Source organism: Bos grunniens, chromosome 5, assembly GCF_055505025.1.
Source record: "Bos grunniens cultivar Pamir isolate PY7600 chromosome 5, Bosgru_T2T1.0, whole genome shotgun sequence".
Lineage (NCBI taxonomy): Eukaryota > Metazoa > Chordata > Mammalia > Artiodactyla > Bovidae > Bos > Bos grunniens.
Window position 1 is genome coordinate 45,870,208 of NC_141169.1, and position 16,282 is coordinate 45,886,489.

A 16,282-nucleotide genomic window follows, 5' to 3' on the forward strand; every position below is an offset into this window, starting at 1 on the left:
CTGTGTTTTTTAAAATACATAATTGTGGTAAAATACATGTAACCAAATTTATCATTTTAACCATTTTTAACTGTTCAGTGGGAGAAAGTACATTCACAGAGCTGTGCCACCATAACCACCATCCGACCACAGAACTCTTTGCTTTTTGCAAACCTAAAACCCCAGAGAGCCAAGGCAATCCTGAGAAAGAACAGAGCTGGAGGCATCACACTTCCTGATTTCACACTACACAACAGAAGCTAGTATTCAAAACAGACACAGAAATCAATGGAACAGAACAGAGAGTACAGAAATAAACTCCTACATATATAGTCAAGAAATATTTGACAAGGGAGCCATGAATACTGAATGGAGAAAGAATAGTTTGTTTAAATAAACAGTGCCAAGGAAACTGGAAAATCACATGCAGAAAACCAAAACTGGATCCCTATCTTACACAACTCATAAAACTGAACTTGAAATGGATTAAAGACTTAAATGATGACTTTCCTGGTGGTCAAGTTAAGAATCTGCCTGTCAATGAAGGGGATAGGGATTCAATCCCTGGTCCGGGAAGAATCCACATGACTCGCGACAACTAAGGCTGTGCATCACAGCTACTGAGTCTGCGCTCTGGAGCCCATGTGCTGCAACGATTGAACCCTTGAGCGCTAGAGCCCATGCTCTGCAACAAGCAAAGCCATTGAAATGAGAAGCCCATGCATCGCAACTAGAGTGTAGCCCCAGCTTCCCCCAAGTAGGGAAAGCCCATGAGCAGCAATGAAGACCAAGCACAGCCAAAACTTGGAGAGAAAAAAAAAACTTATATGAAACCTGAAACTGTATAACGCTTAGAAAAAAACATAGGGAAAAGCTTCTTGACACCTGTCTTGAGAATAATTTTTGGATATGACACCAAAAGCACAAGCAACAAAAGCAAAAACTCAACAGGTGGGACTATATCAACTAAAAAGCTCTGCACAGCAAAAGATACAATCAACAAAATGAACTGGCAACCTATGGAATGAGAGAAAATATTTGCAAACCATATATCTGATAAAAAGTTAATCTTCGAAATATATGAAGAATTCATAAAACTCAAAAACAAACAATACGATTTAAAAATGGGCAGAGGAACTGAACTGACATTTCTCCAAAGATGACATACAAATAGCTAACACGTACATGAAAAGATGCTCAACAACACTGATCAGCAGGGAAACACAAAACAAAACCATAGTGAGATATCACCACACATGTATAAGAACAAATATCACCAATCAATAAGAAAGAAATGTCAAGTGTTGGTGAAGATGCAGAGAAAAGGGAACATTTGTGCCCTACTGGTGAGAACGTAAATTAGTTTAGCCACTATGGCAAACAGTATGAAGGTTTCTTAAAAAATTAAAAATAGAACTACCAAATGATCTAGCAATACCACTTCTGGGTATATATTCAAAGGAAATGAAAACAGGCCAACCAAAAGGTATCCATAGGAACTTCCCTATAGATACAGTGGTACAGTGGATGGGAATCTGTCTGCCAATGAAGGAGACACAGGTTGATCCCTTGTCTGGGAAGATTCCACATGCTGTGGAGCAACTAAACCTGTGGGCCACAACTACAGAAGCCAATACCTACAGCCTGTGCTCCACGAGAAGCCTGTGCACTGCAATGAACAGTAGTCCCAACTCCCTTGCCCCAACTAGAGAAAGCCTCTACACAGCAATGAAGACCCAGTGCAACCAAAAATAATAAATAAAAAGAAAAGGCAGCTGTACTCTCATTTTCACTGTGGCATTGTTCACCACAGCCAAGATAGGGAAAAAACCCAAGTATGCATCACCAGATAAATAGAAAAGCGGGGTGTGTGTGTATACACACACATACACACATACATATATGTATGTATGTGTATGTATATATATACAGGCCTGCCCTGGTGACTCAGAGGTAAAGAATCTGCCTGCTGATGCAGGAGACGTGGGTTCAATCCCTGGGTCAGGAAGATCCCCTGAAGAAAGAAATGGCAACCCACTCCAGTATTCTTGCCTGGGAAACTACCCAGCCTATGAGGTCACAGAAAGAGTTGGGCATGACTTAGCAACTAAACAACAAGATATTAATACATACATAAACACACACACACAAAACCAGAATATTTTTCAGCCATGAAAAAGTGATCTGCTATTTGTAACAGGACAGACCCTGGATAAACCCTGAAGGCATTAAGTAAAATAAATCTAACAGCTAACAGAGAGACAAATACTGTACTGTATCACTCATGAGCAATCTAAAAAAGCCAAACTCAAAGAACCAGAGCCTGGAACGGTGGTTCCCAGGGTCTGGAGGATAAGGGAATTGTGAGATGTTGGTTAAAGTGTACAAACTTGCAGTGAGCAGATGAGTAAATTCTGAAAATCCAACACACAGCATTGTTATAGTCAATAAATCTGCACTACATAGTTCAAAGTTGCTGAGATGAGATCCTAAATGTTCTTATCACAGAAATGATAATTATATAATGTGAAAGTATCATGGAGGTGTTAGCTAACACTAATAATTATATTACAATATGCGAGTGTATCAAAGCAATATGTCATACACCTTAAACTTACAGAATGTCAATTTCAAAAAAACAAAAACAAAAACTCTAACACTGTAACTCTCCATTCTCCCCTGTCCCTAGACCTCTGCAATCATTATTCCACTTTCTATGTCTATGAGTTTGACTACTCTAGGTGTCTCATATAAGTGAAATCATACAGTATTTGGTCCCTGTGCTACTGGCTTATTTCATCAGGCATAAAGTCCTCAAAGTTCATTCATGTTGTAGCATGTGTCTGAATTATATCCCACTAAAAAGTATTTATCATATTTTATCCTTTACCCATCAATGGGATTTGGGTTCCTTCTATCTTTTGTTCACAGGGCAATGAACGAGGAAATACAAATCTCTTTAAAATCTGGTTTTCACTTCTTTTGGAATACACCCAGAGGTAGAACTGCTAAATCAAAAGATAATTCTGTTTTTAATTTTTTGAGGAACGACCATATTGTTTGCCATAGTGCTGCACCATTTGCATTCCCACAACTAACACACAAGAGTTCCAATTTTCCCATATCCTTGCCAACATTTACCATTTCCTGTTTATTGGGGGATTTTTTTGTTTTTGAGAGTAGCCATCTTAATGGGTGTGAGGTGCTGTCTCCCTGTGGTTTTGATCTGCATTTCCTTAATGATTACTACCTCCTTCCAGTGCTCAGTCGTGTCTGACTCTTTGTGATTCCCTGGACTACAGCCCACCAGGCTCCTCTGTCCATGGGATTTCCCAGGCAAGAATACTAGAGTGGGCTGCCGTTTCCTTCTCCAGGGCACCTTCCCGACCCAGGGACTGAATCTCCATCTCATGCACTGCAGGTGGATTCTTTACCACTTGAGCTATACTGAGCAAATTTTCATGTGCATGATAGCCACTTTTGTATCTTCTTTGGAGAAATATCTATACAAGTTCTCTGTCCACTTTTTAGGTGGATTGTCTTCTGTTACTGTTGAGTTGTAGTTCTTTTTATATTCTGAATATTAATTTTTTGATATATAACTTGCAAATATATTCTCACATTCCGTGGCATTTTCACTCTATTGACTATATTTTCTGATCCATATTTTGATGTAGTCCAATTTATCTATTTGGTCTTCTCTCATCTACAAGTCTTTTAAGATTCCAAAGATATATTAGTTATTAGTCTGTCAACAATTACTTCAAAAACATGAGCCAAATTTTAAAACACCTGAATTATATTATAAGTACACCATAACAAAGTAACTGGGAAAGTTATAGCAGATCCTAAAACGACATGCTTTATTCAGGGGAAATATATACATCCTACTATAATACTGTATAATATCTAAGGCCTCAGCCATGGTTCATACTAAACATGAAATTCTTATATTTTATATATTAAGTACACAGCATTTTTGATGCTTATCACCGGCATATACTACAAAGGAGTAGTAGTCACCACATTGTTAAGAGAAGGGTGCTGAAATCAAACTGCTCAGTTTTAAATCCTGGTGCCATCACTTCCCAGGGACGGGGAAGCCTGGTGGGCTGCCGTCTATGGGGTCGCACAGTCAGACACAACTGAAGCGACTTAGCAGCAGCAGCAGCAGCCATCATTTCCTAGCCAGGTGAGCTCAAATAGGTTAATTTTTTTGAGCAGCTGTTTCCTTTCCACGAAAATGAAATCGTTATTGTATCTATTTAATGGACCATGAAATGAGTTAACGTGCACACAGTGGTAGCATACTGACTAGCACTCATGTATGTTAGTCTGTGATGATAAATTAACGAAGCATCTATGTCCTAATGTGCAGGTACAAACACACTAAAAGCAAATGTTTTTTCCCAAAAGGGAATGGTAATAACCAGCCTAAAGTCAGAATGGTCACAATACTATTTGAAGAAACAGCATTAGCATTCAGGCCAAAATAAAACATGTCAACAATGTCAGATAAAAATTAAACAAAAAGAGAAGCTCTCTCAACAGCACAAGTTTGGAAAGAATAAAAGCATTAACGACTAGTCTAATAACCTAACAGGGAGCTATTTACACTGAAATGATTAAATGGCAGGATGCTGCTCCAACTGAGAACTAAGGTGAGGTTCTCAACTTTCTAGAGTTACTATTGGGTTGGCCAAAAATTTCACTGAAAAACCCAAACAAACTTTTGACTAACCTGTTATCATCAAGTGGCACAGCCATTACAGTAACTAACAAGCATAACAAAAAATATTTTTAAATATTCAGGAATAGGAGATGATTTCCCTGATGTTAGTAAAATGGCAAACTACTGTGTTATAAACAAAGACCAAAGCTATTTTACCAGCTTCTCCAGGATCATCCTCTCGTAACATAACAGCACTGAGGGTAACGTCCTCGGTTACACTGTGGGGCTCTGCGTTTGTGAACAGCCCTGCACGCTGTGATGAGAAAGCAGTGGCCCAGTTACTGTCATCCAGGTTAGTCACCTAAAAGATAAAGGAGACACAGAAAAGTAATGTAGTTATTGCCACTGAGTGAATAAAGACTTTAATACTACTACATTTTTTTAAAAACACATGTGTTTTTCACTTTTAAAAGATAGCCACATGATTATTTTGTTAAGGATGTTATGGCTTTGTTTTCTTCTTTGCACTACTCCATGCTTTTATGCTCTAGTGAGAGTGTTAGTCACTCAGTTGTGTCCAATTCTTCATGACCCCATAGACTACAGCCCACCAGGCTCCTCTGTTCATGAATTTTACTCTCTAGGACTACTTCAAATCAATTTTTTAATTTGGGGAAATATTATGAGATGAATGACTCAGTTTCTTAAACATATAAATCGTAATGAAAAAAAAGGATGATTTAGAAACTTACAGATTTAAGTACTGGAGACATACCAAGCAAATGCAATATGTTAAAAGATTCAGGCATGAACAACAATAAAAATTTCCTTTAAATTAGTCTCCCCAAGGGAAAATGCTAAAGATGGGTGCCAGGACCCTATATATTAATGAGATAGTAACTATGGGCTGAGGAGACTTTAGCCTCAGCTATCACAAGACTGATTTCCTTCTGGGTACTCATCATCATTAGCACCCAGATCAAACTGAAAATCTTACACAGTAGTGATATTCTGCATTCATAAAAATGTTTTGTAGGTAGACACATGGTGTACACATGGTGTACTTAAAATCAACCAACGTAACAAATAATTGTACTTCCTTCAAACACCTCTCATAACTGATACTAAAATTGGCAAAACAAAATCAAGAAAACATTTTTTACTACAAAGTAACTTCCAAACACTCTGTGATAATCAATACATATTTACTCTATCCTGGCCTTTAGAAGAGTAATAATTTTACTATTAAACTTGCAGTTCTAAAGCACTAAATAATAAAACTCATCATCTTATGCTGAAACCTAGAAATAGTCAATTCACTTATGTTTTTAAGTGGAATAAGAATAAATGTTCCCAAAATAAACCAGCTTCATAACCAGAGTAAAACTGTTCAATGACTAGATCACTATCAGATACTAACACTCTAAAATATTTCAAAGATTGATTTAACCTTCTAAGACAAGGAGAGGTTTAATATGCAAAACCATTCCTTTGAAAACACATAATTTAGACAATTTCTGGTGTGTGTAAAACTCTGTTTTTTCAGTAACCACAGAGCCATTCCTGGTGTGTGTAAAACTCTCTGTTTTTTCAATAACCACAGAGCCAAATAAAGAGCCCTTTTCATCTTGTTCTTGGAACTAAATGAGCCATAACACTCTACTAGTCCGACAAAACTCTTTCGTTTTCATCTTCTCAGTTAGGCACAATTCGTTCTTTCTCTATAGTGTATTTTAAGCACGTAGGTCAGGTCATTCTGGATCACAGTCTATATGACATTTCTTTTGCTATTTTAATACTGTATCATAATGATTCCTGAAGAGTGTCTCACTTAACTTTTCCTCAAATTTTCTCTTTTCTCTCCTTTAATGCTTTGTTCTTCTTCCTTATGACAGTTTTCATTGATTACTCTTGGCCTCCTCTTCTATGCTTCAAAACAGGGCTCAGTTTTTACCGCCACTAGCAACCAATCAGTAAATCTGATCAGTAAACTGTCAGATTAATACATTTTATCTGCATCTAACTGCTGCTGGTGTCACAGTTTCCACCTATGACGTGAGATGCTTACGGGTCTCAGTTTTCTGGAAGTCTAACCAAAAAATAATTTCAACCTACATAACTGAGTTACTTTTATTATGAATAAGACTTCAATCCTCATAAAAAAATTTTTAAGCTAAATATCATACCATAGTTAAAAAAGGGAGAAAATTTCAGCCCCATTTTTCTACATACCATAGACAGATTTCCTAAGAACCCTGAAGACTGTGTAAGCCGGGGAGACCTCCCTCCAGTTGCAAGAATGCAGGATATATCTGGTTGCCTCAGTAAGCTCCGGCTTGGTGGAGTAACTACAAGCAAGAAGTTAGTAAAAAGAATTCGAAGTGCATGAGCATTGATCATGACAATGAAACAAGCAAATAAAAACAAATAATTTTCATTTTTCAATTATTTAGATTCTAAGTGAATAAATACTTTCAATATTAACATTTCTATAATATAAAGATTTAACTTATTTTTCTAAATACGAACTTTTGGCACTACTGAGCCCACCAAAAAAAACTTTACTGCAAACAGAGATGCTTTCATTATAACATAACTGAACATTAAAAAAAAAAAAAAAAAAGACACTCATGAGTTCATGAGTTTATCAAATTCTAATTTTATAAAGCATACTATAGTATAGAAGACATGGGCTCTGAAGTAAGCAGATTATGATTTGCATTTTGGTTCCATTACTTACATTCTTACCTAGCTATTTTATCTGCTTTAATCAACTTCTCTAGGTCTCATGTTCAGATTTGTCAAAATAGAGACAATATCTACTTCACAGCTATCATGCAATTAGGTAAAGGCTTACACATGGTAAGAGTTCAACAAACAGTAAGTGCAATCCCTATTATTTGCTCTTAATTAAAAATAACTTAAAAATATAATATATATTATAGTATTAGCTGCTATTACTCTTATCATTATTAAATGCTTTAAAAGCAAAAAAATCTTACAAGGTTGTCGAAATGAGCTGGGAGTTCGGGGCATAACCTGGTTTCTTGGAGTGGTATTAGAAAAAATTTCATCTTGGGCTGCCCGAACTACAGGAAATGTTAAGGAAAGTTTTTCGTATAGAAAAAAACATCATTAAAGTTAGAATGAACCATATTTCAGTTCAGTTCAGTCGCTCAGTCATGTCTGACTCTTTGCAACCCCATGAATCGCAGCACACCAGGCCTCCCTGTCTATCACCAACTCCCGGAGTTCACTCAGACTCACGTCCATCGAGTTGGTGATGCCATCCAGCCATCTCATCTTCTGTCGTCCCCTTCTCCTCCTGCCCCCAATCCCCCCAGCATGAACCATATTTACACTATACAAAATATGGGAATGTTTTTCAAAGACAAGGTATTTTACAGCTACCATATTTTCTATGCAAAGAGTAAATAATTCCTTTTCCCCTTTAAATTCTAGTTATCAATTACTACAGTCTTGAACTAAGAGCTCAAGTCTTAGGTTACCACACACTGAACTAAGAGTTCTTAGATCTCAAATAATAAAGAAAATCTAATCTCAGCAAAAGCTAACCACAATATGATAGTTAGCAGTAAAATGGAACATCCTTATTTTCAAGGAAATATGAATCTCACTGAATTTCAGCATTATATTTACCAAATAACACATGGGGAGAGTTAAAAAAATTATTTTCCACAGTATTTTATTACAGCTGGTGTTTAACATCGCTCATGAAGTCTATAATGCTAATTCCAAACATGTTACAATTTCTATAATGATGCTTAAAATGCAAAGGATACGTAAAGCTCTTTTTTGGGCACTCTGTTTGCGTGCAGTCCGAGTCACCTCTGCCTCCCGGATCACAGGAGATGACATCTCTCCAAAGCCACTCCTAAAATGGCAATAACCAAATTCACGTGAATGAAATGAGAATGGAGCATTTGCAAAAAACTTTATCATTATGACTGAAGCAAAGGATCCTAAGTCAGTTAAGGCGCAGATCATCACAACTGCCAAGTCTTTGTTTTTTTGTTGCTAATACTTCTCTGACTCCAAATCCAGCTTATCTCTCAAAGTCCTGCTTAAATTTTACCTGCATAAAGTCTTCTCTGACTTACTTGTTAATTTTTTCCTCCTCTGGAATTATTTTAACACTTGGAATCTAAATCTATATTCTAACGGTGCTTTAAATAATTGCTTCGTGAAGATAAACCTTTCTTCGTTGGATTGAGGAGGTTCCTAAAGTTACAGGAACTCTTAAAAGGATGTTCTGTAGTCTCCAAAGTACTTCAAACCATGGATACCTCTATTTAAGCTGGTGACTTGGGAGACTAAGTAAAAAATAAATCTAATATATTGGAAAGAAATGATCCTTCAAGCTTTTCTTCCCAGAGAACACTAAGGGTGTCTCCTGTCTCAGCACTATTATAGTCACAGATGTATAGCCCAACATCTAGAAAATAAACTGTATTATGAGATCTGTATCATAAGAATCTAATGTGTATTTCCTCCACTTAAAATCTTCAGATAGATATATCTGGCCTACAGAATCAAGTCCAAATTTCCTACAATGGTTTTTATAATCTGACCCCAGCTTACCAATTCAGCCACAAACATCACTTCCATACAAACACACACTGCATGTGACCATTCAGCTACACGTTCATATCCTTACACCTTTGTACCCATGCTTCTTTTCAGAGGCCTACATTCACCTCTTTGGTCTATCTGGTGAATAAGTCTTACTCATCAAACAGCTCCCTAGAATCTAGAAACACATATCCAGGTTGGCAACTTGGTTCTTAGCTTCCTTTGTTAGCTTCCTAACTGATCAAGTTCCTTAACCTCTTTTAGCCTCAATGTTATGTGTGAAAAGAGGATCACAGTAGCTACCCTCATAGGATTGTCCCTCTTAGGATTGTTAGGATTAAAATAGCTAATATAGCATCACAAATGCTTACACACACACACCCACCCACCCCCCCGGCAAAGCAGGACACGCGAGTTCGATCTCTGGGTCGGGAAGATCCCCTGGAGGAGGACATGGCAACCCACTCCAGTATTCTTGCGTGGAGAATCCCATGGACAGAGCAGCCTGGCCGGCTGCAGTTCCTGGGGTCGCAAAAATCGGACACCACTTAGCAACTGAACAACAATAATATATTTAAAGCGGTTAAGGCACTCGATGTCGGCTACTGCCACTATTCAAAGACCACCTAGAATGTACCCTCCTTTGAGAGGTCTTCTTGATACTTTCCATGACAAGGAGACTTCATTGCTCCATTTGTTTCCCCACAAAGTAGTACAAAACATTTATCATTCCGCACTGCTCCGCAATGTCTCCTTCACTATACATTCCCCGAGGCCAAGAACTTTGAATAACTCATCTTTATGCAGGAGCCTACCATAGTTTCGAGGTCACATAAAGATTAACTATCTGGTGTTGAAACCTGTAATCAGGAAGCCTAGGGTAAGAGCCCGTTCCGTCGCTGTCTGGCTTTGTGATCTCGGGCAGTAACTCAGCATCTCGAATGCCGGGCCACCTCCGACCTCGCCCACCCCTGGAGCCTAAGGTGTTGCGTGAAAAAGAGTAGATGGCAGAGTTGCCGTGGGAAAGAGACTGCTATGCTATGCTATGCTGTCACTTCAGTCGTGTCCGACTCTGTGTGACCCCAGAGACAGCAGCCCACCAGGCTCCCCCATCCCTGGGATTCTCCAGGCAAGAACACTGGAGTGGGTTGCCATTTCCTTCTCCAATACATGAAAGTGAAAAGTGAAAGTGAAGTCGCTCAGTCGTGTCCGACTCTCAGCGACCCCATGGACTGCAGCCTACCAGGCTCCTCCGTCCACGGGATTTTCCAGGCAAGAGTACTGGAATGGGGTGCCATTGCCTTCTCCGGGGGAACCAGATTATCATTAACTATATCCGTCCCCGGCCCAAGCGGCCTTTCTCCCTTAGCTGCAGTCTCCTAGCCGGAAAAGGAGGCCTAGGGTCAGCTTCCAGGCCCTCGTCTGCTTCCTCTGAGTCGGGTTTCACCTGTTTCATTCCTCCAACACGCTGGAGAGGAAAGTGACCGACTTCAGCCGTCACCACCAGAACTTACCTGTCCATGGCTACAGCCTTCTCCACCGAGAACTTCGCAAACTCACCTCCAGTTTAGCAACCGCGTTTCAGTCTACCCGCTCACCAGAAGTAAACCCTTCGACCCGGAAGCAAGTTTTCACGTTCTCGCGAGGGGTGGGAGGGGAAAAGAACCAACTTTCCCTTTAGGCGCATGCACAAATTCTTTCGCCGGCAGCCGCACTTTCGGTCTGCGCAGGCGCAAAGTTGGGTCGGCGATTAATGGCTCCGGGCTGGGCAGGACCGGACCAGGGGCGGGGTAGGAGTGGGGTAGGAGGCGGGGCCTGATCGTTTACCCGTACTGCGCGGCTGCCACTTTGCTTGACTGACATTTGTGGGCGTGATCCAGGCACCGGGGTTCTACTGGAGGTCCTGATGTATATTGATGGTATAGAAAAACGTGAAGCCATTTCCTCATACCCTGGACGTTGAATTCAGACGTGCCGGCTCTGCCCTACATCTTGGAGGTTCTTATATCTCTGACTGTACGCACCTTGTTTGAGCTGTAGTGTAAACCGCTTAGTTTTTGAAACTGTTTTCCATAGTGGCTAATTATTCTTTACTTGGTATATTTCCCTATTAAGGGGAAAATGATCAGCCTGTCTTAAAAAGTATAAAAGGTGTTGGTATCGCCCTCTATTTCAAAATGCAGTAGTCAAAGAGCTGTATATTCTAGCCCTAAAGGAATACATTTGCGTTTTCCTTAGGCATTTGTCGACATATTCCACCCTAATCCTGGGCAATGTCGTTCCAGGAGGACTTCATACCTAATTCCTGCTGAGACAGCGTGGGGTTTTGAAAAAACGTGGCGTTGAGCTCCATCTAGGTTAGAAACCCCGGCGCTGCAGATTGCTTGCCTGTAAAACGGAGATAACGCGTTCATCACAGAGTTGTTGGGAGGATTAAAAGGAGATGTCAAATGTGCATTGCACATAGTAGTCATCGAAATGTTAATTTTCTCCTCCATCAATAACTACTTGAGTCTCACTCTAGTACCCTCGTTTTTCCCCATATTCTAATTTTTCTTGTACAAAAGAGTACTTGTCTCTTAATGGAAAATGAAATGTGGCCTTAATGTTTTTTTGTCAGTACTGGAATCAGGTTTATTCAAAGTAGGAGCCTGTTTCAGGTTCTTGCCATGTGTCCCCTGGCAAATGAATTGTAAAGTGTTTTATTTGTAAAATGTATTTGCAGTGATTGACCATAAGGCACACAGTAAAAGGGAAGAGCAGTTTGGAGCAAAGGATTACCTCCAAGGTTCAGTTCATATGTAAAGAGGGATCAGATCAGATCAGTCGCTCAGTCGTGTCCGACTCTTTGCGACTCCATAAATCGCAGCACGCCAGGCCTCCCTGTCCAGAACATTTGTGTAAAAAGTGTACCAGGAAACTACCCTGGAGGTCCAATTGTTAAGACTTTGCCTTCCACTGAAATGGGTGTAGTTTTCATCCCTGGTCAGGGAGCTCAGATCCCACATGCCTCTGAGCCAAAACAGCAACAACAAAAAAAGCCCAGAACATAAACAACAGAAGCAACACTGTAACAAATTCAATAAAGACTTCAAAAATGGTCCACATCAAAAAATTAACAATTAAAAGTGCCTCATTCAAAAGGCACTAGGAAGCCCAGAAATAAGGAATGATTTCTGTGGGCTGGGTAATTTCATAGACTGGGGCTTTCCAGGTGGCTCAGTGTAAAGAATCTGCCTGCTAAGCAGGAGACGTGGTTTCTATCCCTGGGTCAGGAAGACACCATGGAGAAGGAAATGGCAACCCACTCCAGTATTCTTGCCTGGAGAATCCATAGGCAGAGGAGCCTGTAGAGCTATAGTCTATGAGGTCCCAAAAGATTCAGACATGATTTAGTAACTAATCAGCAGCAGTAATTTCATAGGCTAACAAGTGGAAGAATTATTTCAACTATTTTGGGGAAGGCAGGAGGATTTCGAGGAATTAGGCCACCACCACTTGATGGCCTTTTACGGTGGGTGGGCCTCAGAACTGTCATGGCAACTGTTATTTAGAGACTAATATATCATAATGAGCTTATAAGGCTCAGGCTTCCCTTGTGGCTCAGCTGGCAAAGAATCCACCTGCAATGCGGGAGACCTGGGTTCAATCCCTGGGTTGGGAAGATCCCCTGAAGAAGGGAAAGGCTACCCACTCCAGTATTCTGGCCTGGAGAATTTCATGGATTGTATAGTTCATGGGGTAACAAAGAGTCAGAAAAAACTGAACAACTTTCACTTCACTTTATGAGGCTCAGTGTCTACGGGAAATTGAATCTTCTGTCATCTTGGACCTGACTGGTTCTAACAGTTTATGTCATATTCTCAAAGGCTATGTCATTTTTTTAAATAATAATTTTGTTTATTTTGGCTGTGCTGGGGCTTCACTGCTGAGCAGGATTTTCTCTCTTTGTGGCAAGCAGGGACTGCTCTCTAGTTGTGGTGTGTGGGCTTTCCATTGCAGTGGCTTCTTTTGTTGAGGAGTACAGGCTCTAGAGCAGGCCCGCTTCAGTAGTTGGGGCTCCTGGGCTCTAAAGCACAGGCTCAGTTGTTGTGGTGCATGGGCTTAGTTGTTCATGTGGGATCTTCCCAGACCGGGGATGGCACCCAGATGTCCTGCATTGGCAGGTAGATTCCTTACCACTGAGCCACCAGGGAAGTTCAAAGTCTATATCATTTTTTAAAAGGATGTACCCTGCCCCATTCTCTTCTGTTTCAGTTTTACACCACTACATTTGGGGGTTGCTTGTTACATAGCCATAGATAACTGGAACAAATGGGATTAGACTATAACACTGTTTTATAATCTGCTTTTCCACTTAACAGTGTGAACATTTTATCATGTCAAGTATTACTCATCTCCATCATTCTTAAATTAGCCAAATATTTTAAAAGAGGAAACTTTGTCTCTATTTACATTAAAAATACAGCTTAACATAGTCTGACTTCAACACTCACTGCTAAATGAAAACTGCTCCAAGAAAAGTCACCAAAGCTCTCTTTGTCAGTAAAAGTTTACTTTTCATCTCTCATCATCTTGGGTGCATCTGACCCTGTAGACCACTTTCTTGTTTGCCACCTTCCTAAAGGTGGGTGTTGGGACTTTACTAATGGGCTTCTCCGGTCTGAGTCCTGTCTGGCTTCTCTTAACTAGTCTCCTATGTGGGCTTTTGAAATCTGCCTTTCCCTTAAATGTTGATTCATTTTCTTCAGAATCCTAACCTAAGCTCTCTTTTTTTCAACCCTGCACAATCCTCAGTCTTTAAACTACCAACTTTTCCCTCCAGGATTCTCAATCTATACTTCTTGTCCATATTTTGCTTTTACTGAACATGTCCACTTTGAGGATACAGAGTACCTGAAATTTAATATGTTCTGATTCTAAGCTTGAACTCAACAGATCTGCCTCCTTGCTCACGTCCCACCAAAACAACAGAACTACAACCCTATCTCTCATATATTTTGCATCTTCGCAAATGGCCACATGCAGTTGCCCAGGCCAAAAGCTGGGGTTTGATTTCAGTAGGAGGGAAGTTTCACAGGGCAGAGGTATTCATCTCTTCACTGTAGATCCTCCAGCTGAACTTATTTCTTCCTCTTGCTGGGAGAGTGATCTTCTAAAAATATAAGTCTGATCATGTCACTCAAATTTCAGTTTCTATGTGATCTCAATTTTTAACTTCAAACTATTTGACTCAGCCTTCTGGCATCATTTTACCACTCTCTTTATCTCAAATTCTGTGTTGTAGGCATGTTCAGATACAATTCCACACATGCCATACGTTCTCCAGGTCTACCAGCAGAGGCAAATAAGGAGTAATCAATGCCCACATCACAAATGCTATGCAGTCATAAAAGGATGTTTAGAGATAGTTCATAATAACCTGGAAATGTTTCTGTTTTAAGTCAGTAAAGTGGGTGGACATGTATTATACATCAGTATGTTCAGAAACAGTGTAAAAATACTAAATAGGGGCTGGGATGATAGTGATCAAGGATGAACTGGTCACAGAGGTTTTTTTAGGGCACTGAAAATATTCTGTATGATAATATAATGGTGGACACATATCATAAATACTTGTCCAAACCCATAAAATGTACAACACCAAGAGTGAATGAACCTTTATGTCAATATCAGGAGTAAACCCTTTTGGAAACTCTGTGGATGTTGAATGATTATGACGCTAATGCAGGTTCATCAATTGTGAAAAAAATATCCCACTCTGGTGATACAGGCTGATAATGGGAGAGGCACTACATCTGTGAACGGGGGTCAGGGGAAGATATGGGAAACTTGTGTATTTTCCTCTAACTTTTGCTATGAACCGAAAACTGATCTTAAAAAAAAAAGCAAGTCATTAAAAAAATATCTGAAAGATCACATGAAATGTTGATAGTCGTTGTCTTTGGTGAGATTTGAAACTGTCTTGTTTTTATTGTCTAGTTTACTGTGCCTTTTTATAAAAAGCAGTTTATTTTCATAACATATAACATAGTTGAATTGAAATTCAAAGGAATATTTTAATAAATTCATTAAAAATTCAATAAAAAAACAAAAGGAAAAACAAAATTCCAGTGAGTCAGATATGAATCAGGTGAATTAAACTATGGTAGGTGCTGAAATTTTTTTTGCCATATCCAAAACAGTGAAGAATTTTGAATATAGGTGTAAGATATACTATCAGTCAGTCAGTTCAGTCACTCAGTCCTGTCTGACTCTCTGCGACCCCAGGGACTACAGCACGCCAGGCTTCCCTGTCCATCACCAACTCCCAGAGCTTGCTCAAACTCATGTCCATTGAGTCAGTGATGCCATTCAATCATCTCATTCTCCTCCTGCCTTCAATCTTTCCCAGCATCAGGGTCTTTTCCAATGAGTCAGTTCTTTGCATCAGGCAGCCAAAGTATTGGAATTACAGCTTCTGCCTCGGTCCTTCCAATGAATATTCAGGACTGCTTTTCTTTATGATTGACTAGTTGGATCTCCTTGCAGTCCAAGGGACTCTCAAGAGTCTCTCCAACACCATAGTTCAAAAGCATCAATTCTTTGGCACTCAGCTTTTTTTACAGTCCAACTCTCACATCCGTACAAGACTGCTGGAAAAACCATAGCTTTGACTAGATGGACCTTTGTTGGCAAAGTAATGTCTCTGTTTTCTAATATTCTGTCTACTTTGGTCATAGCTTTTCTTCCAAGGAGCAAGCGTCTTTTAATTTCATGGCTGCAGTCACCATCTATAGTGATTTTGGAGCACAAGAAAATAAAGTCTATCACTGTTTCCATTATTTCCCCATCTATTTGCCATGAAGTGATGGGACCAGATGCCATGATCTTAGTTTTCTGAATGTTGAGTTTTAAGCCAACTTTTTCACTCTCCTCTTTCACTTTCATCAAGGGGCTCTTTAGTTCTTCTTTGCTTTCTGCCATAAGGGTAGTGACATCTGCATATCTAAGGTTATTAATATTTCTCCTAGCAATCTTGATTCCAGCTTGTGCTTC

At 39.7% G+C, this 16,282-nt stretch overlaps 1 protein-coding gene across 4 annotated transcripts in view; it reads right to left on the reverse strand.

The window, feature by feature from the left end:
* The window catches only part of NUP107 (nucleoporin 107), a 48,067-nt gene extending 37,225 nt beyond the window's left edge, over positions 1 to 10,842 (reverse strand). For 2 of the 4 annotated variants that reach the window (XR_015163807.1, XM_086400085.1), the window contains exons 1-5: positions 10,805 to 10,842; positions 8,455 to 8,546; positions 7,654 to 7,740; positions 6,884 to 6,999; positions 4,868 to 5,012 (exon numbers count right to left, since the gene is read on the reverse strand). Coding sequence is in view for 2 of the 4 variants with exons in the window: in XM_086400085.1 (XP_086256211.1) it covers positions 4,868 to 5,012; positions 6,884 to 6,999; positions 7,654 to 7,740; positions 8,455 to 8,530 (424 nt within the window). In the remaining 2 variants the exon portion in view is untranslated. Of the gene's footprint in view, positions 1 to 4,867; positions 5,013 to 6,883; positions 7,000 to 7,653; positions 7,741 to 8,454; positions 8,547 to 10,758 lie in introns of all 4 variants that reach the window. The other 2 variants (XR_015163806.1, XM_086400084.1) reach the window with 1 other exon arrangement.
* Positions 10,843 to 16,282: the final 5,440 nt, after the last annotated feature.